Consider the following 25,488-nt stretch of genomic DNA (forward strand, 5'->3'; position numbering starts at 1 on the left):
AGCTGATATAGGTAAGGTTGCTTTTCTTTTAGATTGTTAAAACCTGTACTTTACTAGAGCTAACCCAATTGCCAAAAAAATAATAGCAATTTTTAAAAATACTCTTTACTAACATATCATTAAAACCCATTTTCATTAGAAATCATTAAAACAAGCTTTCTAAGAGTAAACATGATTACAACATGTTCCAGTATTATACCTACCTCTACAAATATCTTAAACAACCAAACAAATCCACGTAGACAGACACAGCATGCAGGGGCACACATACATGAACATACCTTTACTCTTGCTTGAAATTTGTCTGTCGTGTCAGGTGTATAGGTCATATAAATAGTACTTAGCCCCCCAAATGGAATTATTCCTTCTGGTGGAACAATATTAAGCGCAGACAAAAGACTGTTTCTGCGAACCTGTAATTGAAAATTTGCAGAAATGCTGTTATTATCCTTTCTAATTTTTAAGTGCAGTTGGTATGTAGTCTCATATGTGTTGTATTAGCTTCACATGTATGATACAGTGATTCGACATTTTTATAACTTACAATGTGATCACTGCATTAATTCTGGTAATAATTTGTCACATGCAAACGTACCCCAACATTATTGACTACATTCGCCTTCCCCTCCATTTCACCCACCTCCTCCCTTCTGGTCACCATCACTTTGATCTCTCGCTATCAGACTGTTTGTGTTTTGTTGTTCATTAGTTTTTAAAGTTACTGCTCCAAAGCTTTCATAGAAAAGTTCCAAACTACTACCTAGAGAGAGAACCCCCAGGCACAGGGCATGAGATGATTCTATAATCGATTTTCAAATTCCAGATGCCCATGTAGTTTGAAATTCAACAAGGATGCGCACCCTAAAACCAGCAAACAGACCATTCAGCAGTGACATCTTCCAATTCAAATAGGAAGATGAAGTTTATTACCTGAACTGTTTTCAACACTGAGAGACTTACAAGGATGAAATCTATCTCTTAGAGAAAATGCCAAAGTTCTAGATACTACATCGATAGTTTCCCTGATCATAAAAACTGAAGGCAAAGTTAGTGGGGAGGCAGGATGATAAAGTAGCCTCCTCTTGTTTGTTATTTCCTTGATAGCCTGATGTCAGAGTGGGGGTCTCCAACCTGCGGCCCGCGGACCGCATGCGGCCCAGGACAGCTATGAATGCGGCCCAACACAAAATCGTAAATTTACTTAAAACATGAGGTTTTTGTGATTACGTGTTGCAATGTATTTAATATGTGGCCCAAAGCAACTCTTCTTCCAGTGTGGCCCAGAGACGCCAAAAGCTTGGACACCCCTGGGCCTAAGGTATCATGTTAACATTCAGAAAAGGAACTTAGCATAAGGTTTTATGGTGCGATTTGTCAGAGACTAATTTAGCCTTAACTACCATCCTTTAAATCAGAATAGTTTAAAGGGAAATTGGGAATGAAGATATTTTGGGAATTGAGAGAACAAATAGCCTACTGATCGAATTCTGAAGAAACAGAATGGAAAAGGGTGTCCTCCCTTGCTCATTGGGGCAGAAGACGTAAATAAAAGCTGGAATGAAAGATCTCAAACGCTAACTTCCGTTGTCACTACTGGGAGATCTAAAGAGATTTTTTTAGTAAAAAAAAAAACAAAAACAAAAAAAAAACTATCATCATTTTAAACATTCCCCCAACAACGCGCAATTTAAATCAGGAGAAACTATGAATACAGTATCTTTAGAATAGTGTAGATCTGGGTCCCAGTTGCTACCATAAAAGTCCTGATGGCAGAGGAGCAAAGGAAAGGCGTATCATCACACACAGAATGTAACATCAGCAATGGATGTTTTTAGATGTTGTTGTGTTCAAATCACTTATCCTTTTTCAATATAACAAAATACCAGAAAGAAAAAAGGGGGGTAAGAGGAGAAGATAGGTAGAGACTGAAAGGAAGGGAGAGAGAAATTCAGTTCATAAGAGAATTAAAGAACAAAGTAGATAAAACGTACTCAGCTAAGTCTCATACGAAATATCTCAAAATAAGCAGTAGTACATTTATAAAGACTAAAGTATTAATAATGCCATAGTGTTCATAGCAAAAAATTAATTCAAATTATAATGCCATCTGATCTAAGCAAGATTGGAAGATTTTACACCACCTTGTAAAAAGCATGGGTCTGTCCTACGTTGTGGAGAACAATTTTCCTCCAAGTTGTTAAACCTTGAGGGCTATCGTAGAAGAGTATCCTTGGCTCCAAAAATAAGACCTTGGCTTCACCCACCTTATAATAAAGAAGGAAAGGGAAATGCAATTGAATAACAGTAAACACTTCTTTCATCCCCGCCAGATGACTCCTATTTTTTTCAGCTTCATATGAATTTGTAAAATATGAGGTGTTATCAGATTTTATGGTGTGTTGAAGAGAAAGGAAAATAGAATGGAATATTTAAATTATACTCCTAAACTGAGGAAGGCAGGGGGAGTGAGCTAACCCTATGGAGGAAGTAAATCCAGGACTGAGAATCATGTACTGAATAGATTAATCACTGAAGGAAATGTAAGACATAATCTACCCAACTATGTACAGTGTTACCACGTGCCGTGCAAAAGAAAAGAATTCTAGGGTCACCAAAGTATGGGAAGTAATGTGCCAAGTGAGGGTATCCAGGCATGTTTCTACTAGAAGTCCTCTCACAGCACTTAATACGCCGATAACATACATTTAGCTTATGTGAGAATGGGGAGGGTGTTTACTGTGATTAACAGGATCACTCAGGTGCAGGGCTCCCTCAGCACATCCCACACAAATCATTTCACAGAACTCGTGCATCAGAAAACACTTTTTGGAAATGTTGATATTATCCACCTGTCCCATTTCACAGGAAAGCAAAGTGTACCCAAGGGCAACTACAACCCATTTTCTAATTGCTCCTTCAGTGCTCTTCACACCACACCCTACTGCCTTTATCTATGATACATTACTTCTTTGTATCTTAGGAGAATTCGGTGTAGGGTTAAAATTCTTTGAAGAACATGCAATGGGTAATTGGAGCAATAATTTTCAAACAAAGCTAACAGAAAAGGGTCACGTCCTCAATAAATCAATGTCAGACTTGAACATTTTATTCAATTGCCTCATGTTGCTCCATCTTTAACTTCTTAAGAGCAACACTTCACAGTCCATTGAACTTCAAGGACTTCAAGAGTTTACCAAAAAGAATCTAATTGATTATTCTGATATCTCAAAGTTTAATTCTTAACCAATCCTAGTGCAGAAAAGGAGGAAAGCAAATTTTATCAGAGCGTTAACAGCAAAAACTGTGGAGACAGAGAGATCTGAATATAAATTCCCGCTAGAGTGCTTACTTCATGCACAAACTCGCATTAGTTAATTAGCCACTCAAGTCCTCCACTGTCTCACCCATCAATGGAGGTATTAGCACATACCTATAGAGCTGTCATGAGGATTGAATTAAATACTACATGGACAGCATTGAATATCACGCCTAACCCCGTAATTACTCAATAAATGATACCTATTATTAAGGCCAAGTCCACACTTACTAACTTGCTCCTCTTTTATCTGTCAGAAAAAAATACACAAAGGATGAGTATGTGGAAAACTTTATATCAGCAAACTTGCCAAACACAAAACAGTGAAAGCAGCAGGACCCAGCTCATTTCAAGCCCAGAGCAGTGGAAAGACCCTACTGACTCCGACTGCCACTTGCCAGGATTAAAATAGATGAAATCTCTTATCTCTTAATGCTATAAGCTCCTTCATACGTAAAACATGTAAGAACACGCCCATGGCATGCAGACACAGAGATGGAATTTAGTAAAATAGCATTTGGTTTGTGTTAAATTACTAAGAACATTGGGAGGGAAAATTTGGTACACAAGGAGATTCTTACTGATTAAGAGGCATGACATTAAGGCCTTCTAAGCTCTACCACAGAAAGTTAAAATTATATAGTGCAGCTTTCATTTTTCTCAGACTTTTAGTCCAAGAAGTACATTCTATAAAAATAAGAATTTTCCATATTTCCTTGCTATGTAAATTACATGATCCATTTCGTACTAAATATGAATCACTGCTAGAATACTAAAAATGCAACACAGGGCAAAAATATAATTTTCTCTATTTTTCTTTGGTGTCTATTAATGAAATAATTTAATTTCAAGTGGCTCCTATGGTATTATATATTTATACAGACTCTAATAACAACCTGGTATTGTTGGCACAAAAGTCTTGGGTATATAAATCAATTCTAGATAACAATGCATTTTTTAAGCAAAGTCTTCATTTACGGTAGAGAAGTGGCTCAAAAGAGATGCTAAGACAAAACCAGCGTTTACTAACATAGTCTACATATCCAACTACTCTACACACATGCGTATATGCACCCAATTAGGGCCCTCAAAGTAAAAATCATATTCAAGGGAAATCATTACTTTTACAACACAATTTAGTATCATCGTGTCTCCTTCATCAATGTGAAGAACAAATTGTCCCTTCTGTGGAGAGCTGAAACCAGGCTGCCACGTCACTTCACATTCCAGTGAGGAGAACGGATCAACAGTGCCTACAGAGAATTTAGAGAGAATAAGGCAGTTTCACGTTTTAATTATATTTATTTTTTAATATCCAAAATAAGGGCTGGCATACAAGTATAATGATATTATATACAAATATTATTTAAATTAAACTTAAAATATAGGGAAATACTAAATGAGCAATTGTCAAATACCTATACAGTGATTAAAATCTAGAACGCATACCTTCTTTTCCAATTTTAATAGGCAGATGAGAATATTTGACAAAAATATGCCAATATGCCAGTGTTTTGCAAAAATAGAAGTTTATCAATGAAGCAAACACTCTAGGATTAGAGATTACGTTACACACACACAGTTGAAAACCATCTGTGATCCTTGAACAAAGGAGGGTGCCCTCCATGTTTCCCAACACTCTGAAATACTTATTAACATCAGAAACTCATTCACTTTTCAGAGGGAGTTTTCATTTTCTTTTAAATGTTCACATCCCTAGAAATGTAACATTTGATATAGCTATGAGTAATCAACACATTGCTATAATTCAAATGTACTGAAAACCCAGGAGGTATCAGGCACATTTAGTGTGAGCTGCTTTATCTGTTTAAATTCATCATCCCCTTTAAAGTAAGAAAACAATACACAATGGAAAGTATGATGCAGAAGTTCTTCCTTCATGAAGCAAGGATCACCCAAGAGTTGAAGGCAATGGCCAATGAACAAAGAGATGAGTGAGCATCACCAACTTTGCTTTGGCTCAAGTTGACTCTCATGCAATGGTAGTTTCCTCAATCATAGAAAAGATATAGTGCTTACCTCCTGTGACCATGAACAGAGATAACTATATATGTAAAGGAATTAATATACTGCGTGATACCCAGAAAGTGCCCAGTGTCAGATAGTATTATTAATACCCTTGAATGCCAATACTTTAGTAGGCACAGTAATTTATAAAAAGAATAGAAATTGGTCATGCAAGAACTAACAGTCTAGTGGCAGTCCATCATGGTTATATGTCTGTAAGTAACACAAAGTCGTGCTACAGTGCCTTAGGTAGACAGGGGATTGTTCATCTTATGAAATTAGAAGTCCACGAATAGGTATTCCAGGGCTGCCTTGGCAAGTTGACAAGGCCTTCAAGGAACGATGCTCCTTCTGGCTTCCCACACTACCATTCCTTACTGTGTGTGGCCTTCCTCAGTCTAGAAAGGTATCACAGCACCGTGGTTAAAAGAGCAGTTTCTAGGATCACACTCCCTGCTTCAAATTTCAACTCTGTGACTTACTAACTGAGACCTTGGATGATTTACTTTATGTGTATAAGGAACACAGCTTCCTCATTCATGAAATGGGGATAACAATTGTATCTAACACAGAGAATCGAGGTAGGGGACAATTAAATAAAATATATACAAGTACTTCAAACAGGCCTGGCAGAAAGAAGGGGGATGGAAATAAAAGAAAATTCTGTCCATATCTAACTGGCAAGAAGCTTGGGAAAAGAGATTTCTAGATAAGAACACTGGTTCCGCAAACAAAATGAGGGTCGTACTAGGAAGGGGAATGGATATCAGGTATGGGCTTAGCAACATCTACCACAACAGGAGATGTACAGAAACAAATAATTGTAGATAACATTAAAGAAATACACAGAAGGGGCTGAAAAAAAGGGGAGGGGAGTCTAAATCAGCCCAAGACAGTGGAGAAAACCTCATTTAAGGAGATGGCATTTGAGTTGTGACTGAAGTTTAACATATTAAACTGGAGGAGGACAAAGCTGGGGGAATGTAAAACTCCATTGACAGTGCTGGAAGAGAGTGGTGCGTGGAGAAGACTGTGATGGGAGGTGACATGGACATAGAAGACTCAATACTATATATAGAGACAATCGAGGCCCTGGCCAGGTAGCTCAGTTGGTTAAAGCACTGTCTTGATACGCCAAGGTTGCAGATTTGATCCCCAGTCAGGACATATACAAGAATCAACCAATGAATGCATAGATAAGTGAAACAACAAACCAATGTCTGTCTGTCTGTCTGTCTCTCTTTCTACCTCTCTCTCCCTCTCACTCCCTTACTCTCTTTCTCTGAGAATAATTTTTAAAACACGAATCTTTTAAAACAAAAACCAATTGAACAGGGGACAGGGAAAATAAGTTGAATGGCTAGAGTGAGCAAGGGTGGGATTGGCAGGGCAAGTACTGCAAATGGTCACGGAGGGAGAGAATTGAGAAGGTCAGTGAACTGATTCAAGTCAAGTCTGAACATTAACCAGACTCAAGGGATCAGTAAGGTTAAACACAACAAGGATGAAAACAAAAGGAGCAGAAACATGAACACCGCCTAACGTCATATTAGAAGCCAATTCTATCTTAAGAAGCATCAATCCGCTCTTACATTCTTCCCTTACAATATCCACTAGCCAAACAAAATCCAAAATATATCACGCCTCAGGAAGAGTGGAAAATGACAACAAAAATTTTATTTACAACTATTCATTTTAGTTTACAAAAATACACAGAGGGATATGACTAAATGTGTTATCTGTGATGCAAATCCCATATAGCAAAAGGGATATAAGAAAAATAATAAAAATTCATTTTCTATTTATACAAAGAAGCAAAACCAAAATTGAGTCATTATTATATTTATTCTGACCATCAAAAGAAAAATGTGTGAGCAACACAAGAAAAACCTATGTATATAAAATAAATTATACATACTTTATTCAATGCTATCTGAAATAGATTTGAGTATCATTTGGGTTCTAAAAAGATCAAAAGTATGTAAAGACTAATGGGATTAGTCATATAAACACTCTATTTGGAATTAAATGTCATTGTGTTTTTGTACTTTCATTTAAAAAATCCTGCCGTGACTGGCCTATCAGTTGGTTGGGCATCATCCTGCAAAGCAAAAGGTTGCCAGTTTGATTCCTGGTCAGGGCACATGCCTGGGTTGCAGACCAGGTCTCCGGATGGGGCATGCAGGAGAGGCAACCAATGGATGTTTCTCTTTCACACTGATGTTTCTCTCCCTATCTTTTCCCCTCCCTTCCCTCTATCTAAAAATAAACAAATAAAATCTTTTTAAAAAATTCTAAGAGGTGTTACAAGCAACCCAAAGAAAATAAAAATACTAAAATCTCCCCTGTAAAAATAAGTTCTAAAGTTCATGAGAAGCATCACTGCTCTTTCAGATTATAATATTGTAATACCACTCCTATTTTGACAAATCCAGCATCACCACTGCATTTCCATGGCAGCCACAGGGCGGGGGAAGTTCAGCCCATTCAGCCCTGGTTATGATGGAGAAATACAAGGAAAAGTGACGGGCTCTGTGCCCTTCAGACACCCATAGCATCATGTCACGTGCTTGGTCAGAACCCTAGAGATGAGACGCAAATAATATAACTAGCACTGTTTGATACCTGTTCAAAAAAAAAATAAAACAAAACTGGAGAAGATTTACATAGAAAATCTAAAATGTGCAGACATAGTTTCTCTTCTCATTTTTCACTCAGCTTTTCTCTAGATTGGGGCAGGACCCAGTATTATGAGCATTAATAACAAAAGAAAAAGAGCTTGGTCAAATGAGTCTGCTAAATAATAATGAGAGTATACTTTGAATGTTTAATAAATCATCTGGATTGTGCAAAATCCATCCAGGTTAATAAAAGATTAAATATGGCCATATCAATGATCTCTCACGCCAGCAAAGGAACAGTCCTACCCTTCCCCTTGTTAAAGTGGCAACATCTCTGCCTATATCTGCACTAAAGTTCAGTGAATTTAAATGAATACTTAACCTTGTTTATTAACACTCCTTGTTATAAACACTAGTAGATTTATATAAGTTGTGATTTGGAAATAACTGATACAAGAAAATACAACTAAGGCAAGATTTCTGCAAAGCAGAATTCCTCTGTGATCTATATAGTCTATTTCAGGGGTGTCAAACTCATTTTCATTGGGGGTCACATCAGCCTCACCATTGCCTTTAAAGGGCCAAATGTAATTTTAGGACTGTATACATGTCACTACTCCTGAACAGTTAAGCGAGAGCTCGGTGCTGCCACTGGGTAGAAACAAGGTGGAGGGCCGGGTTCGGCCCACGGGCCTTGTGTTTGCCACCTGTGGTCTATTTAGCTCACAAATGAAGACTACCCTTAAAATAGATATAAAGAAGGAGGGAGCTGGAAAGTCAGGACATGTACATAAAACAAAGATACAATATTCATCATTCTGTCATTTTACTTGTTTAAATGATAGCTTCTGTCCTCATGGAACTCCTCACTTCACATCCCAATGATGTTTGCCAAGTTTGATAGGCTACCAGATAAGTGACAGGCTAGCAGATAACAGGGCTCAGTTTTGCAATACGTTATATGGAGTTATCAATTCCAGGAAATGGCAGAAGCAAGGTTAAGAGGTCAGTGAACAAATACAAGGAACCATCAAAAATAGTAAGTCTGAGATGATTCCTATGAATAAAAAATTCTTGTTTAAATGACAGTTTCATGTTCTTAATTTTATTTATTTATTTATTTTTAGAGAGGGGGGAGGGAGGGAAAAAGAAAGGGAGAGAAACATTGATATGCAACAGATACATCGATCAGTGGTCTCTTGCACGTCCTCAAATGGGGACCTTGCCTGCAACCCAGGAATGTGCCCTGACTGGGAATTGAACCGTCAATCTTTTGGTTTACAGACCAGTACTCAACCCACTGAGCCATACCGGCCAGGGCTTAAGTTCTTAATTTTGTTAGACTTTATTACTTGTATTAAATATTGACTATAAAGAATCTGTGGATCCTTGTAAACTAATTCACAATCTAACAAAATCTTAGTCATTCTGAAACATATATTATCATCAAACTAAAACTAAACAAACAAACAAAAAATACTGAGTTCATCAGTATCTGTGACAGTTAATGTTGTTCATCAACTTAGCCGGGCTACGATGCCTAGTTGTTTGGGAAAACATCAGTCTAAATGTTGCTGTGAAGGTGGGGAGAGGGGTCTACAGGAGCTACTATAAAGGACACAAGGACAAAATCAAAAGGGAGGGTAGAGGTGGGGGAAGGAGGTGGGATTGGCCGGGGTGGGGTGGAGGGATGGGGAGAAAATGCAGACAATTGTAACTGAATAAAAATAAAAAATAAAAATAAAAAAATAAAATAAAATAAATAAAAAATAATTTAAAAAATAGATTTAATTAACATTTAAATCAATAGACTTTGAGTAAAGCATATTACCTTCTACAATGTAGTAGGGCCTCATCCAATAAGCTGAAAAATCCTAAAAGAAAGACTGAGGTCCCTTTGGATTCAAGACTACAAAATCAATTCTTCCCTGAGTCGTCAGCCTATAGGCTTGCCCTGCAGATTTTAAACTTGCCGGCCCAAACAATCATATGAGCCACTTCCTTAATGTTGCTCTCTCTCTCTCCCCCCCATATATATATACTTACTATTGTTCCCATTTCTCTAGAAAACCCTAATACAGAAACCATATTTTAAATCAATTTAAGTATGTTTTATGTATATAAAAACAAATACCCGCATGACCATATCCCATTTACTTCTATGTTCTTAGCACCATTATACCATATACACACAATAAATTATTAATGCCTGAATACACGAATAAAAGAATGTCTAAATCAAACAAATGGAAAAAACTATTACCTTCTGCTGGACACATAGAAAATGCTATTCCTTTTTCTGTGTTTACTGGCATCCATTGAAACTGAACCAAATAATTCTGATAATTAGACAAGTTAACTGTCCCCCTAAAATATGTCTGCAACAAGAAGCCATGCGGTTTTAACACCAGCTGGTCAGAAGACAGCTCAAGTCTCACTGGCATGACAACCGCCATCACTAGGAGGTGCCCACCAGGTATGCGGTTCACTGTAAAGGTGAAAGACCTGTAACACAACAAAGGTATCCAAGTTTAACCGATAAGAACGACTTGCAATTATAGAATTAAATTACACATAAAAATGCATGTACTACTGACTAACATCCACAAATGATTCTTAGTAAGCAAAACGTCAAAGTAATCATGAAAGATAGACTATGACTGAAATAGGAGTCTATAAATACACAACTTGACACATATATAGTTTCTATGTTTGGGGATCAAATATTAATATATATATATTATAATTACTGGGGCAAATAAAAATATATTCTACAGTAGGACACTTTGACTCTAGAAAATAGAAATTGGAAAATAAATCTTACTTCCAATATTTTCCAGCAGTGGTAGAGTGAAATATCATTGAAATGTAAGTACTGGATGAAGGTGGGATCACATATGAAAACTGTTTGGTTTTTTGAAGTTCTTTCAAATTAACATCTAAATTGATCAAAACATGCCTCGGTAGCATATTAACCACGTGCAGTTTGTGAATATTTACGGAGTGCACACAAACGTCACCAAAATTAAGGACAGAGGGCCCTAAAATAAAGAAAAGGTATTAAGTTTAATGTTGGTAATGTGTTAATTTTTTAAAGTTTTCATTATATTTTGATCAATTAATTTACTTTAAAAAAGGTACTCAGAAAAATATTCATTATAAGATCATAACAATTTAAATAATTATGCCGTATCCTGCTCTTTAACAGTTTGATTTAATTATAACTGATATGCAGCAAACTATACATGTTTACAAGTGTAGAATTTCATGAGTATTGATGTATCTACTCCTGTGAAAAAGTCACAGTGAAGAGAGTGAACATCCATCACTCCAAAAAGCTTTCTTGGGCCCCTTTATATTCGCCCTTTCCACCATCCTCTGCATTTTCTCTTCCCAGACAGCGATTCCCTTAGATCACTGTAGCTTACTTTGCATTTTCTAAAGTTTTACATGCATGGAATAATACAGCACTGCACAGGTGTTCTCTGACTTCTTTCACTCAGCAAATTCCTTGGAGATTCATTCATGTTGTTCTATGGGGCAACAGTCCATCCCTTTATATTACTAAGTAGTAGTCCGTGTTAGGTGAATGTTTGTCTATTCACCTGTTGATTGACACTTGAATCGTTTCCAGGTATTGGCTGTTACAATCAAGGCTGCTAAAATATTTGTGCACAAACACTTATTCAAACATATACTTTTATTTCTTTTTGGATAAAAATCTGAGAATGGAATGGACAGATCACATGATACATGTATGTTTAAGTGTATAAGAAACCGACAAACTGTTTTAAAGTGGCTGTTTAATTTCACATTCCCACTAGCCATATGGAAAAGTCCCAGTTCCCTCACATGTCCAGCAACAACTGAAACGGTGAGGTGTTTTAACTTAAGCCATTCTAATAGATTTGTCTCGCTGCGGTTTTATGTTGTGTTTCCCTAACAACCAACAATGTTGTGTATCTTCCCATGTGCCTCTTTGTCCGCTATAGATCTTCATTAGTGAACTATCTGCTCAAATCCTTTGCTCGTTTGTAATTGGGTTGTATTCCTCAGATTGAGCCTCAAAAGTTTTAAATACATTCTGGTTGCAATTCCTTCACCAGATATGTAATTTGCGAACACTTCGTCTCAGTCTATGGCTTGTTTTTATCCTCTTACTAGTATCTTTTGAAGAGCAGAATTAAAGTTGATCAATTCCAACTTATCCGTTTTTTTTCTTTTTCTGGACCATGTTTCTGGACCATATCTAGAACATTTTTGCTTTCCCCATAGTCACAGATATTTTTCCCATTCTTCCTTCCACAAGGAAGCACATGGCTTATGATCTATTTTGATTTACTTTTGGTATATGATGTAAGATACAGAAACAAACTCTATTCTTTATTTTTTTGGTGTGTGGCTCATACGTGCCAGCACTACTTATTGAAAAGACTATCTTTTCTATATATATACTTCATTGCTTTTCTATCTTTGTCAAAATTCAGTTGTCCAGTATGTGTAGGTCTATTTCTGAACATTCACTTATGTTTCATTGGTCTATGTGTCTATATTTATGCTTACCGTAGCTTTATAATTCATCTTGAAACCAACTTGTTTTCCTATTTTACAGTTGTTTTGACTATTATATCCTTTTGCATTCCCATGTGAATTTTATCTTTTTAACTTTTTTAAAGATTTTATTTATTTATTTTTAGAGAGGGGGAAGGGAGAGAGAATAAGAGGGAGAGAAACCTCAATGTGTGGTTGCCTCTTGTGTGCCCCCTACCAGGGACCTAGCCTGCAACCCAGGCATGTGCCCTGACTGGGAATCGAACCTGCTGCCCTTTGGGTCTTAGGAAGGCACTCAATCTACTAAAACCACGCCAGCCAAGGCAATGAATTTTAAAATGAGCCTGTCAATTTCTACAAAAGATACTGATGAAATTTTGACTGGAATTATGTTGACTCTATACATCACATGGATCATTTTTGCATAATTTCTATATCTCTACATAACTTTTTGAATATATGGAAGATAATTATAAAAGCTATTTTAATGCCCTTGCCTGACAACTCTAACATATGTATCAGTATTGAGTAGGCTTAATTGATGAATTATTCTGGTTATTAAAGGTTGTTTTGCCTGATTCTTTTTATCCCTAGTAGTCTTTGTTTGAATGTCAGACATAGCACATTATAACACATTAGGTGCTGGGTATTTTTTGTATTCCTATAAATGTTGTTATAAATTAAAAACAGAAAACCAATGGAGAAAAATCAACGAAACTAAATGCCTGCTCTTTGAAATGAACAATACAATGGATAAAACCTCTACCAAGACTGAAAAAGGGAAATAAGAAGGAAGACATACATTTCTAATATTAAAAAGGCCATATCACTCTAGATGCTGCTGAGCCAGACATTCAAAGGACAATTTGGGAATGCTACGAATAATTCTGTGCATATAAACACGGCACCTTAGATGAAGGGGGACAATTCTGGGTAAAAAAAAAATCCCAAACTACCAAAACTCTCCTAAAATGGCATAGATTATCTGAATAATCTTACAACTATTAAAGAAACTGAATTTGTAATGAAATATCATCTGAAGATAAAATCTCCTTACTCAGAATTCTACTCGATCTCTTTTAGAACATAGTAGTGGAGTGACCACTTCCTAACTTTCTCAACTCAGTTTTTAGGAGGCCAACATTACTCTAAGGCCAAAACAAACACATAAAAAGAAAATCAAACAAAGCAAAAATGCAGACTGATATATTTCATGAATGCAGACACAAAATTCCATATTATGATTTAACAATACTTACAAGGCAGAGACAAAAGAAGTTGGCAAAAAAGCTGAGCGATAAACTATCGATTGTGAAAACAGAATGAGAAGGGAAATCAAGACAGAATGTTAGGCTAAAGAAACCTAATTTCAAGTCCACTCCCTCATACTAAATATTTGAGCAATCTGATCAAGGTGTTTCACCTCTAAAATGGAAAGAAAAGTATTTACCTCACAAGTTATTTGTGTCACTTTAAGGATTAAATGAGTCATGTCTGCAGATTGTTCAACACAATGACTGGCTTATGCATCAATAACCGGCAGCTTAAAACCAAAATGACTGGACATGTGCTGAGGAAGCAAACAACACCTCACATAACTTCCAACGGAAGCCAGGCTCCTGTCATAGTTGTCACTAAGTGACTCAGTTAATCTCCAAATCCTCTATTGTGTCTCTTGGCAACAATTTCACTTTTTAAAAATATAAATACAGAGCAAAATTTTCTTTAACTACCATATCCTTTGATAGTACCACCCCCTGTTCTGTACACTAGGCTCATAAAGCACCCTCGAGGTAGAAAAATGAGACTGATCATTAAAGAGGAACAGAATATGTGACCCCAAAGGGTGCCTCTTTAGCTTGTGGATTATTTTGAGCCGACAGCAATTAAAACCCAGCAGACTCAAGGAAAACTTGTGCCTCTCTCTTGACTTCCTAAAAGAACTCAGATGGGGGGCCGGCCGACTCAGAGAAAGAACTATCATCAGAGATAAATTTTATCTGAATGACCTATCTGTGCCACTGGGCAAACATCTGTTCTTCTTGTCCTGTGAATTACCCTCCTCCCTTTTGAAGCTCCAGGCTCCTATCCCATTCCTTAGCTCGGGATAGCATATAATCCTCAACTGTCTGACATTTCCTTGGGTCTCATATTTTATGGTGCTCCCATATATATGAGATTAAATTTGTTTTTCTCCTGCTAATCTGTCTTTTGTCAATTTAATTATTAGACCAGCCAAAGAATCCAGAAAGGTAGAAGAAAAATTTTTCTTCCTCTACACATCCCTGCCAATTTCATAAACTGCCTCCTCCATACATGCTTCCTCCAGTGGATCTTGTAAACTCAGACAGGGGCCCTGTCCTCAGAGGACCATTATTAAAATGCCCAGGACAGCAGGTAAAGAAGGGAGAGAAGCTGGTGGAGGAGTTGTAGAAGAGGCACTGGACACTGTCTTCTAACTTTACTCCTTTTGCATTCACATAGATCTGTTCATTTGACTAGCTGGTCACCCATGTGGAAGACACAAAGCATTTCCCACCCAATAGTACAGGTAAATTCCCGGGACTATAATGCCCAGTACCTATCTACACACATGGCACAAAATAGGAGCACAGTACATGATACTTAATCACCTCTCACTGTTTTGCCTCGGACCTTGCACCTCTTTTGATGTCTCCTTTAATCTGGATGATGTCAGAGTTGGTGTTTGGTGTTTTGTGTGCTGGGTTTTCCCTAGAGAGGGAATCAGCACATCCACACCAATTCATCCTCCTCTGCCCACATCTCAGGGCCACCCTAAGCCTGCATAGCATGAAATGAGAACTCCCTTTCAGACAAATGTAGTCATAACCGGTATTTCTTTATCTGTAATCATCCTGTAATAGGCTTGGTAAAAATGACCTAGGAAGGGACACACTGTTAGATCCCTGCAAGGTTAAGGAGGAGTTGTCACTTGTTTCCTAACTCAGACTAACGGTGTAGCCAAAATATATCGTTGGTGAGACTGTAACTTGGTGTAGTCATTTTGGAAAAACTTTTGGCAGTTTCTTTAAAGTCACACATAAATGTACCATACAACTGAGCAATCCCACTGCTAGGAATCTAACCAAAAGAAATGAAAACATATGTCCATTCAAAGAATTTTAGGTGAATTATAATGGCAGCATTATTTACAATAGCCTCAAAATGGAAACGCCTCAATGTCCATCAACTGATATGTGGATAAACAAAATGTGGTATTCTGATAAAACGAGACACTATTTAGCTATGAAAAAGAACAAAAAATTTATTCCTACAACTACCAGGATGAACCTCCAAAACATGAGTTACACAAAAGAAATAATATAAAAGAGAATATATATTGTATGATTCCCTTTATATAAAATGTTCAGAATGGGAAAATCTGAAGCAAGTTGATTAATAGTTGTCTGGGGCCACGGGTGGGAATAGGGAGACTGAATTCTAAAAATGAGTTGTGAGATGATTGCATAATCTTGTAAAATTACTAAAATTCATTGACTTATATACTTTAAACTGGTAAATTTTATGGAATATAAATTATACTTGAATAAATCTGTTAAGAAAGAAAGACATTAGTAGGTATTTATAAATTCTCACCAACGATGACTTGGTGAATTTGCCTTGGTGTCAAAATTAAGCTGCAGTCACGTATTTCGTGAGGTGTGGATGGTTTCGATTTAAGTCTTTTGAGAACCTGTGAAAAATCAAATGACTCCAAAATTAATTGTTCAATATTAGCGAATGGCAATTTAAGAGTTCCCATGGAATAATCAAATGTAAAATATTGCACGTGCCTTTCTTTCTAGAGCATCTGTTTCTCTGGATTCCATATTTCTGGTACATAGCAGTTGGTGAGGTTCTGGCTCACAATATACTACAGGTGGGTCCTCTTCTATTTCCGGATCTGAGACTGAGGGTGACTTTAGACCTGACTTTGGGTCTAATCTTATGTCTTCATCGTCATATGAATCCTCATCTTTCCTGTTGATATCATAATAATAATAAATCGAGGCCACGTCTTTTGAAAAATACGTCTCTAAACCCAAATATTCCCCACATTGCATGTGCTGTTGCTGCTCCACTCAGATCCACTTAATGCAGAATGATGCACTAATCTGCATAAAACTGCCCTCTGCCAAGGAGATCCCACTCTCAAACACCTCCCCGAAGAGTTTAGGCTCACCCCACCACACCCAGGAACAGTTCGCAGTCAATGACTGCTACAGAGCAGAAAAGGCAAGCCCCTTTGGCCCAAGGCAGGACTAACTATGTATTATAATTTATGCTTAAGAGACCCTAGGCATCAGTCGCCTCCCTTGCCCTATCCTGCCTCTCTCACTCTGTACAGGTTTCTCCTAAAAGAAGAACACTCTCCAAAAATCACGTGCTGGCAGCACTGTCTTAGGATCTGCTGCGGGGGAAACCCACCTAAGACATTCCCAAATTGAAGGCAAGAAAAAAATAAGTCATTGCAGTTAAAGTAGTTTAACGTTTTACTATTTTCATGTATGAAAAAGTCATTGAAGTCATTAAAGAGAAACTAAGGAATGAAGGGAAAAAAATCTGGCTCTATAGGCACCATGATCTCTGTTTCCCACTGCTTGAGGAAGTGAACTTTACCTTTCTCCTTGTCTCTGCAGGCGCTTATTTCTTAAATAATCAATGTATTTTTTATAATAGTCCTTGTTTGCTTTCTTTTGTAAGATTTCAGAATTAGTATATGCATATTCAGGATCCACACGGCTCTCTCTTCGTCTCATTGTGGGAATTGTCCTACGATATGAGTAAGCCATGTTAATATTTACATATATGCATTTATCCGATCGGTATTTATTGAGTGCCAACTATGCCAGGGATTGGGCATAGCATGGTGCCCAGGACACATTCTAGTCCTACTCCTCATATTCTATTATATATCAAGACATTATTACACAGAGAACTAGAATAATATCTACTTTCCTTCTTAACTAAAGCACAGAGAATGCCTAATGTCATGGAAACGTAATGGCCCCTACCCGGAACCCACTCTTAGGGAATTAGTCATGTAAACAATTTGTGTCTAAATCTTAATGTCACAACTTGTGACATTTCATATTCACTCACTGGGTTCATGATCTTTTTTTTTCACCGACCATGTATTTTCCATTTAAAAAAAAGTACAGTTATTCACATCTGACCTTGATCCACCTCAATCCTCAGCAAGTTTTATTAATCACAAGAGTCTCACCCTCGACAATTAACTCATTAAGTATGTACTTATTACAGCAGTCTACCCTTATCTACGGTTTCCCTTTTCACAGTTTCAGTTAACCACAGTCTGAAAATATGAAATGGAAAATTCCAGACATAAACAATTCATAAGTGTTAAATTTTGGGGACATTCTGAATAATGCGATGAAACCTCACACCTTCCCACTCCATGGCACCCTGGAAGTGAACCATCCATTTCTCCAGTGTATCCATGCTGAATAGACTCCCTACCTGTGACATTGTAAATTTCTTGGTTATCAGATTGGTTGAGAGAGAGGGGGAGACAGGGAAGGAGAGAGGGAGGGAACATTCATATGACTTATTACAGTATATTGTTATAATTGTTCTATTTTATTATTAGTTATAGCTGTTAATCTCTTAGTGTGTTTTTATAAATTAAACTTTACCATTGGTATGTATGAATGTATAGGAAAAAGTATAGTATATGGAGACTTTGGTACTATTCGCAGTCTCAGGCATCCACTAGGGGGTCCTTGGAACGTAAGTCCCGAGGACATGGGGGGACTACTATAGTTACACAGTCAAATGAAATTTAATCTAACATTTCTCCCCGTTTTCAACAATGCCTCAGTGCTTACAGTGAGACAGCTTTAAATGAAAGTCTGTAAGAGAATGAGGTATTAAGAGAGAAACAAACGCTTTGTTATTCAAAGACGGTTGATTTTTTGTTTTGACCCTGATAGTGCGAAGTTTATTCTGCCGTCTTCCCGGAAGCCTTAAAAAAGAATCTTTTATACTTAAATTTTAGTTGCTATTTAAATTTCCCTTTAAGCTTTGTTAACCTTAGCCACCTTCGGAACCTAGAAATAATTCCTTTCTGTGAAGTTCCTATGACTGTAACAAGAAGAAAAGGAGGGACTTAAAAAGGAGAACAATAGGGGATTCTGTATTATAGTAAATGTGTGAAGTGACAAAAGCTGCCTATTAACAAACCTAAGTGCTTATCAGCTCCTTAAAAACTGAAGTTCAACAAATACCTCTGCAACTTTGAGTAGGTAATTGTTTTTAATGTGCAAAGTACAGGGGACAAAAATTACTATGTAAATAAAACATTTTAACTCATTTATGTATTAAAAAATACTTACTGAGTGCCTACCATACACCTGACACTGTTCTAAGCACAGAACACACTGCAGTAAACAAAAACTGGGCAAAAATTGCTACTGTATTTCCTTCTGAAAATTTGAAAGGCTAAAAATGCATTAAAAATAAAATTGCAATAATAATTACCAACAGTTTAATATACTTCAAAATGTCATTACTTAAAGTTACTAATTGCTAGCCAGAAAACAACGAGTAAATTTTGTATTTCTAGGAGTATGGAAAAGAATGAATGGAAAAAAAATAATTATGGCCATGGAATAAATAGGAAATACTTAGGCATCTTCAAAGAAATTGTGGTATCTTTAGATAATCTGCTTAATATTGATTTAGACAGAAATAAAATGTTAACATTAAATTCACACATTATATATATATACACATTATATATATCTATATATATTTATATATAATGTCTCTCTATATACACATTATATATATCTCTATATAGGTATACTTAAGCATAGGAAAGAATTATAAAGGACGCTTCTGCAGGGTGGGACGGAGTCCAATGAGTCAGATGTAGGTACAGGTTTTCCTTTTTTATTCTATATATTTATTTTAAATGGAATCGGAGCGATTTTTATGTGTCTGTGTTTTATGGTACTTGCTAAATAAAAAAAGGAGACAGGAAGCCTTTTCTAGTTGAAATTGTAAAATAATATGATAAAATAGGTTATATAAAAACCCATAATTTTCCAATTGTGAATAATAAAGCAACTATGGCCTAAAATCAAATGAAATTGCCATAAAATTAAGTGAGCTTAATGCCTCACCAAAGCTGACAAGTAGAGGAGGCAAGTAGAGAAGCCCCAGGGAGGGACATTGTCTACCAATAGCACATAAGCAGACAGAAAAGAAACCTATTTCAGTCTCAAACTTGTAAAAACCAGTCCTAATCTAGTGGTCCAGGTAAAGATGTCAGGATGCCTGGGTTTCTTCTCACTAAGTGTTGATAAAGAAGTGACTTATTTGAGGTTTGAATAAATGTAAATTGAGGTTTAGCATCACTTATAATCCTAATTAGAGAAGTTTTAGTTCAATTTGGGAAAGATTATTGGAAACCTGACTTTGAGGGGATGGAACAAAGATGATGATGATGATGATGATGATGACTGGTTTTTCACAATTTTAAGTGTTCTTTGTTTTAAATCTTAGATAAACTCAAGCCCTCAGACAAACTTAATGAATGTAACTACTGTGAGGACTTCATACATTTCCTAAAGTGATTACTTCTATTATTATTCTATTGTTGGCAACAGCCAATTGTAAACAATCTAGTATAGCTTTCCCTTGCTAGTTAAGTACACAGGAGAGGTGATGAAAGGTTAGATAAAGCACATACAGGAGCATTCAACAACCATATCTAATGTAAAAAAGAGAAATAATAAATTTTATTGCTATCATCATTACGATTACCATTATTAGTTGGTGACATCAGTATACAGTAAGACCTCTTCATATTATGTTGATCACTGACTCTTTCAAAATTTCAGGTCTTTAATAGAGCGTGTTACCTGAACCGTTTAGCCTGCTTTCTAGGCCTGACACTTGCAGCTTGCTCGTTGGGAAAGGGTATCTGCACCGCCTCCACGGACTCTGTACTCAAGCGATGACTTTCAATGGTTGTCTTGGCTGATGGAAGCAATGCAAGAGGTGCACGTTCCTTGCTGTTTGCCATATCTTTGACCATAGTCTGTTCTGTAGAATTACTGGTCGAAGGGGGTATGCCTTTTATGGAATTAGATATTAAGTTTAAATGTTTTTTTTAATTTCAGTTTTCCAAATAACATCCATGGGTTAATTAACACAGTACACCATTGGTTCTAAATTAAAGCTAAATCCCTAAATAAACAAACACATTCAGAAAATATAAACCATTCATTTAATAAATGGACCTACAGAAAACAATATAGCAAAATAAAAATGCATAAAAAATAAACATAGTAACTTGAAAGATTGGGTTGGTCTCCATGAAACAAATTCGTATAGGTTAAAGAGAGTTGAGTATGAGCAATTTCATATGATTCAATTTATAAAAGATAACCGAGGATTACATGAAACAACAGCCCTGACCGGTGTGGCTCAGTTGGTTGGGCATCATCCCGCATAGAGAAAGGTCACAGGTTTGATTCCTGGTCAGGGCACATGCCTGGGTTGCACGTTCGGTCCCTGGTCAGGGAGTGTGAGGGAAACAACCAATTGATGTTTCTCTCTCACATCGATGTTTCTTTCCCTCTCTTTGTCCCTCCATTCCCTTTTCTCTAAAAATAAATAAATAAAATATTTTAAAAAAAGAAGAAACAACAGCAACAAAAATATCCACGAAATGGTCAAAACCAGCTTATATTATACACTCAAACAAAAAAGTATGATAACATAAGAAAACCACTGCAATATTCAGTAGATGTTACAGATCACATAACCAGTGTATTCAAAGTATGATACTCAAAATGGCAACACCAGCATCTACTGGGAACATGTTAGAAACGCCAATCTTTGGGCTCTAATAATGACCTACTTAATAATCAATCCTGGGATGTAGACCAGCGACATCTATTTTAACAGACCTTTCAGATGATTTTGAGGCATTCAAAAGGTAAGAACCACCAGATTAGACCACATTTGAGATATATATATATATATATATATATATATATATATATATAATTGGCATACTAAGATAATCCTATATTAACCTTAAAAAAAAGATAAGGGTCCGCAATAGCTTACCAGGACTAATTTTCATCGCAACATTCTTGGTGGAAGCTGTGCAAGTACTCTTAAATATTAAATATATTTGATGAAAAGGCTTTAGTGATAAAGAATGACAACTTTTATCTGCCACTGGACCAATAAACTCTATGAACTGCTTCACTTTAAACACTCCATACTGATGTGGAACGAATGAACACGTCACTTTCTAAAAAAAAAGAGAGAGACAGAGAGAAAAAAAAGTTACCAGCTGCTATAGACTCAATGTTTGTGAAACCCCAAAACTCATATGTTTAAACCTAATGCCCAGTGTGATAGAATTAGAAGGTGAGGCCTTTGGTATGTGATAGGTCAGGAGAACAGAGCTTTCCTGAATGAAATTAGTGCTCTTACAAAAGAGGCCCCACAGGGCCCACTAGCCCCTCCCACCATGTGAGGGGCCCTCACCTGACCACGCTGGCACGCTGATCTGGGACTTTCAGCTTCCAGAACTGTGAGAAATACCTGTGTTGTTTATAAACTATGCAGTATAAGATATTTTGTTACAACATCCCACATGGCTTAAGAAAACAATACTGTACTGTTAGAACAAATAAAAGAAATTCCAAAAAACATGTTTATAAAATTTTAAGGAGACCTAGGTCATCATGATGATATTAAAGTGCTTTAGGAATATCATATACAGTATTGAAAAACCTTTATGATACATATTATTGGAAAATTATTTAAGAAAATTAAGTACAGTGGTACTTAAGCACTTCCAGAATGGCAGATTACGATCTCCAGAGTTGTATTCATCTACAAACAGAAAAAGACCACTGGAATAAATGTCAAAATCAAATTTTCAAAAATCAGTATTTAAAAATCACCTAAAACTTTGCAAAAATTCAATGAGTATATATTTAAGAAAAATAGTAAATGATTTTGTGGTATTTTTACTTATTGCAATCCTATCCTTCTATTGCCAGTTTTGTGCTCTTCTTGAAAAACAACAGCCTTACAACTAGGTAGCTGTGAAAACTGTTAGCCTAGCAGCCACTAAAGGGATAATAACTGGTTTGGGCCTCTCCAAAAAGCCATCCCCAGAGAACTGTCTCCAATTTGTCCTATCTGGAAGCTAGCTGACAAGTCTATTATGAGGGCATGTCTTTAATTGACCTGACTCAGAGCTCATTCTGTGTGAACAACTTTCTCCCCAAAGTTTTGCTCTCCAACTGCAAAAAATTTAGTAGTAATTGTTGAACATCACAGCATTACCATTTAAGGCTAATAAGAGGCTAAACAGACAGAGGAAGGAAGGAAGGAAGGAAGGAAGGAAGGAAGGAAGGAAGGAAGGAAGGAAGGAAGGAAGGAAGGGAGGAAGGAAGGGAGGGAGGAAAAAAAAGAAAAGGGGGAAAAAAGCACAAAATGAGTTATTCACAGGGTGTTTGAAAAGCTCTGACATATTCCTGGGAATCTTGACTGCAACACACATGTGCAGAACAGTGTACCTGCCCAGGAAATTGTGAGAAGGCTCCAATTTCTCACTTCTAGGTGACTTTGAAACCCAGTACAAGGAGGAACTGAAGGCCAGCAGGAGGGAGAAACTAAGTGACAAAACAGTGAAAACATTCCCTATCCAACACACTTAGAGGCTCTTAGCAAAGGCTATGTCATTTATTGATACACAGAATGTAAGAGAATCTCTGCCCAATCATAAGCTAACCTCTAAATCAACTCAGCGTATACCTGATTGGCTGCACACAACAAAGAAAACGACCTTTACCGAAGTGGCCTAGAAGGTCACTAAACAAACAAAACAACAACAAAAAACAGCAAGGACAATAAATCCTGGGGGCTGATTTCCAGATCAGATGTAAATTATATCATTTACAATGCTTAGATTTCAACAAAAGAATCGTAGGACACCCAAAGAAATAGGAAAGTATGGCCAACAGGAAAGATGTAATAAATAGAAACTGTGCCTGAGGAAACCCAAACCTTGGACTTAGTGACAAAGATGGTAAGTTGACTATTATAAATACGTTCAAAGGACTATACGAAAACATGTCTAAAAAATTCAAAGAAGACACCAAAGGAAAGAGAATAAAAATACAAATAAACAAGTAGGAGCATATTAAACGAAAAAGTTTCTACATAGCGAAAGAAACCATCAACAACAACAACAAAAGGCAACCTATTGAATGGGAGAGAGGACTGGCAAAGCACATACCTGATAAGGGGCTAATATCCAAAATAAATAAAGAACTCATGCAACTCAATAGTAAAAAAAAAAGAACTACAATTTAAAAAATAGGCAGAATATCTAAATAGACATTTCTCCAAAGAAGACACACAGGTGATCAACAGGTACATGAAAAGGTACTCATCGCTGATCATCAGGGAAATACAAATCAAAAGCACAGTGAGATATCACCTCATACTTACTACAACGGTTATCATCAAAAACACTAGTAATAACAAGTGCTGGCGAGGATGTACGGAAAAGGGAACTGTTGTGCGCTGTTGGTGGGAATGTAAATTGGTGCACTCACTATGAAAAACAGTTTGGATGTTTCTCAAAAAATTAAAAATGTAACTACCATATGATACAGCAATTCCCATTCTGGGTATTTATCTGAAGAAAATAAACACACTAATTTGAGAAGATATATGCACCCGCGCGTTCATCGAACCATTATTTGTAATTGCCAACACGTGAAAACAACCTAAGTGTCCACCAACATGGATAAAAAAAACACGGAATATTATTCAGCTCTAAAAAGAAGGAAATCTTGCCATTTGTGACAACATGCATGGACTCTGATGGCATGATTCTAAGTGAAGTAAGTCAGAGAAAAATAGATAGCCTATGATTTCACTTATGTGTGGAATCTTTAAACAAAATGTGCTCACAGATACAGAGAACAGGTTACTGGTGGTTGCCGGAGATAAGGGGTAGAGGGTGAAGGATGGTGGGCAGAATGGGTGAAAGGGTTCCAAAGGTACAAATTTGCAGTTATAAAAAAATAAGTCATGGGGATGTAATGTGTGATATGGTGACTATAGTTAGTAATACTGTATGGCATATTTGAAAGTTGCTAAAAATGTAAATTGAAAAGTTATCATCACAAGAAAAGAATTTTTTCCTTCCATACCAGCCTCTGAAGAACTGGGGGGGGGAAGGGGGAGTATAGGGGGCATGTAAAAGGCTCAGAAACTTACCTCTTCAGCAAGTACTCAGATCATTTGCCTCCCTTCACAGGAAGGCAGGGCCTGGGCCCCCCAAAGGCAAAACTACCACATCCTCTCACTCCTGTCTTAGGTTAGCTGGCACTGGGGCCGGCACCTGGGCTCCAGTCTCTACTCACAGCACTGGACCTTTACTTCTGCCTCACATGTGGACCCCAGCTTGGCCAACCTTCAGTCTGGCAGTGGGACCCGAAGAATCGTGCACTCCCCTTGGCATCTCTGGGATTGGGATGAGTGCCTGGCTCCACTTCCTTTTCACCTTTTGCTGCTATTGGCAGCTGCTGGCCCAGGGGCATCCCACAGCTCAGACCAGGGCTGCAGGACCCGTTCCTACAACCACCCACGCAGGGAGTGCCAAGCCTCCGTGCTGGATATTTAAGCTTAGGGGCCGACCCCTTGGGTACTAGATAAATAAATACTCTCTCAGAAAAAAAAGCATTTTAAAAGCTGTAACTATTTTTTGTACTTTACATTTCCTATAGTGTCAAATGCTTTTCTGGGCACATGAAAGGCACTTAACAAATAATTATGGAGACTGCGTGAGTGCCAATACCAAAGTATTCATAACTAGGCCACAGAAGAGCTAGGATTTAAAAACACTGGTGCAACCAATGTAGTTTTTAATCCTCCGCA

The 25,488-nt window shown here is 37.0% G+C and overlaps 1 protein-coding gene across 1 annotated transcript in view; it reads right to left on the reverse strand.

Annotated features, from left to right (window-relative positions):
- CFAP47 (cilia and flagella associated protein 47) overlaps window positions 1–25,488 on the reverse strand; it is a 316,288-nt gene that overhangs the window by 270,143 nt on the left and 20,657 nt on the right. Inside the window, exons 9-18 of the mRNA XM_053916952.1 lie at window positions 21,643–21,832; window positions 20,427–20,640; window positions 17,158–17,310; window positions 16,332–16,518; window positions 16,135–16,231; window positions 10,790–11,006; window positions 10,229–10,470; window positions 4,439–4,569; window positions 2,142–2,264; window positions 282–413 (exon numbers count right to left, since the gene is read on the reverse strand). Of these exons, the coding sequence (XP_053772927.1) occupies window positions 282–413; window positions 2,142–2,264; window positions 4,439–4,569; window positions 10,229–10,470; window positions 10,790–11,006; window positions 16,135–16,231; window positions 16,332–16,518; window positions 17,158–17,310; window positions 20,427–20,640; window positions 21,643–21,832 (1,686 nt within the window). The remainder of the gene's footprint in view (window positions 1–281; window positions 414–2,141; window positions 2,265–4,438; window positions 4,570–10,228; window positions 10,471–10,789; window positions 11,007–16,134; window positions 16,232–16,331; window positions 16,519–17,157; window positions 17,311–20,426; window positions 20,641–21,642; window positions 21,833–25,488) is intronic.

This window comes from Desmodus rotundus, chromosome X (genome assembly GCF_022682495.2).
Source record: "Desmodus rotundus isolate HL8 chromosome X, HLdesRot8A.1, whole genome shotgun sequence".
Taxonomy (NCBI): Eukaryota; Metazoa; Chordata; class Mammalia; order Chiroptera; family Phyllostomidae; genus Desmodus; species Desmodus rotundus.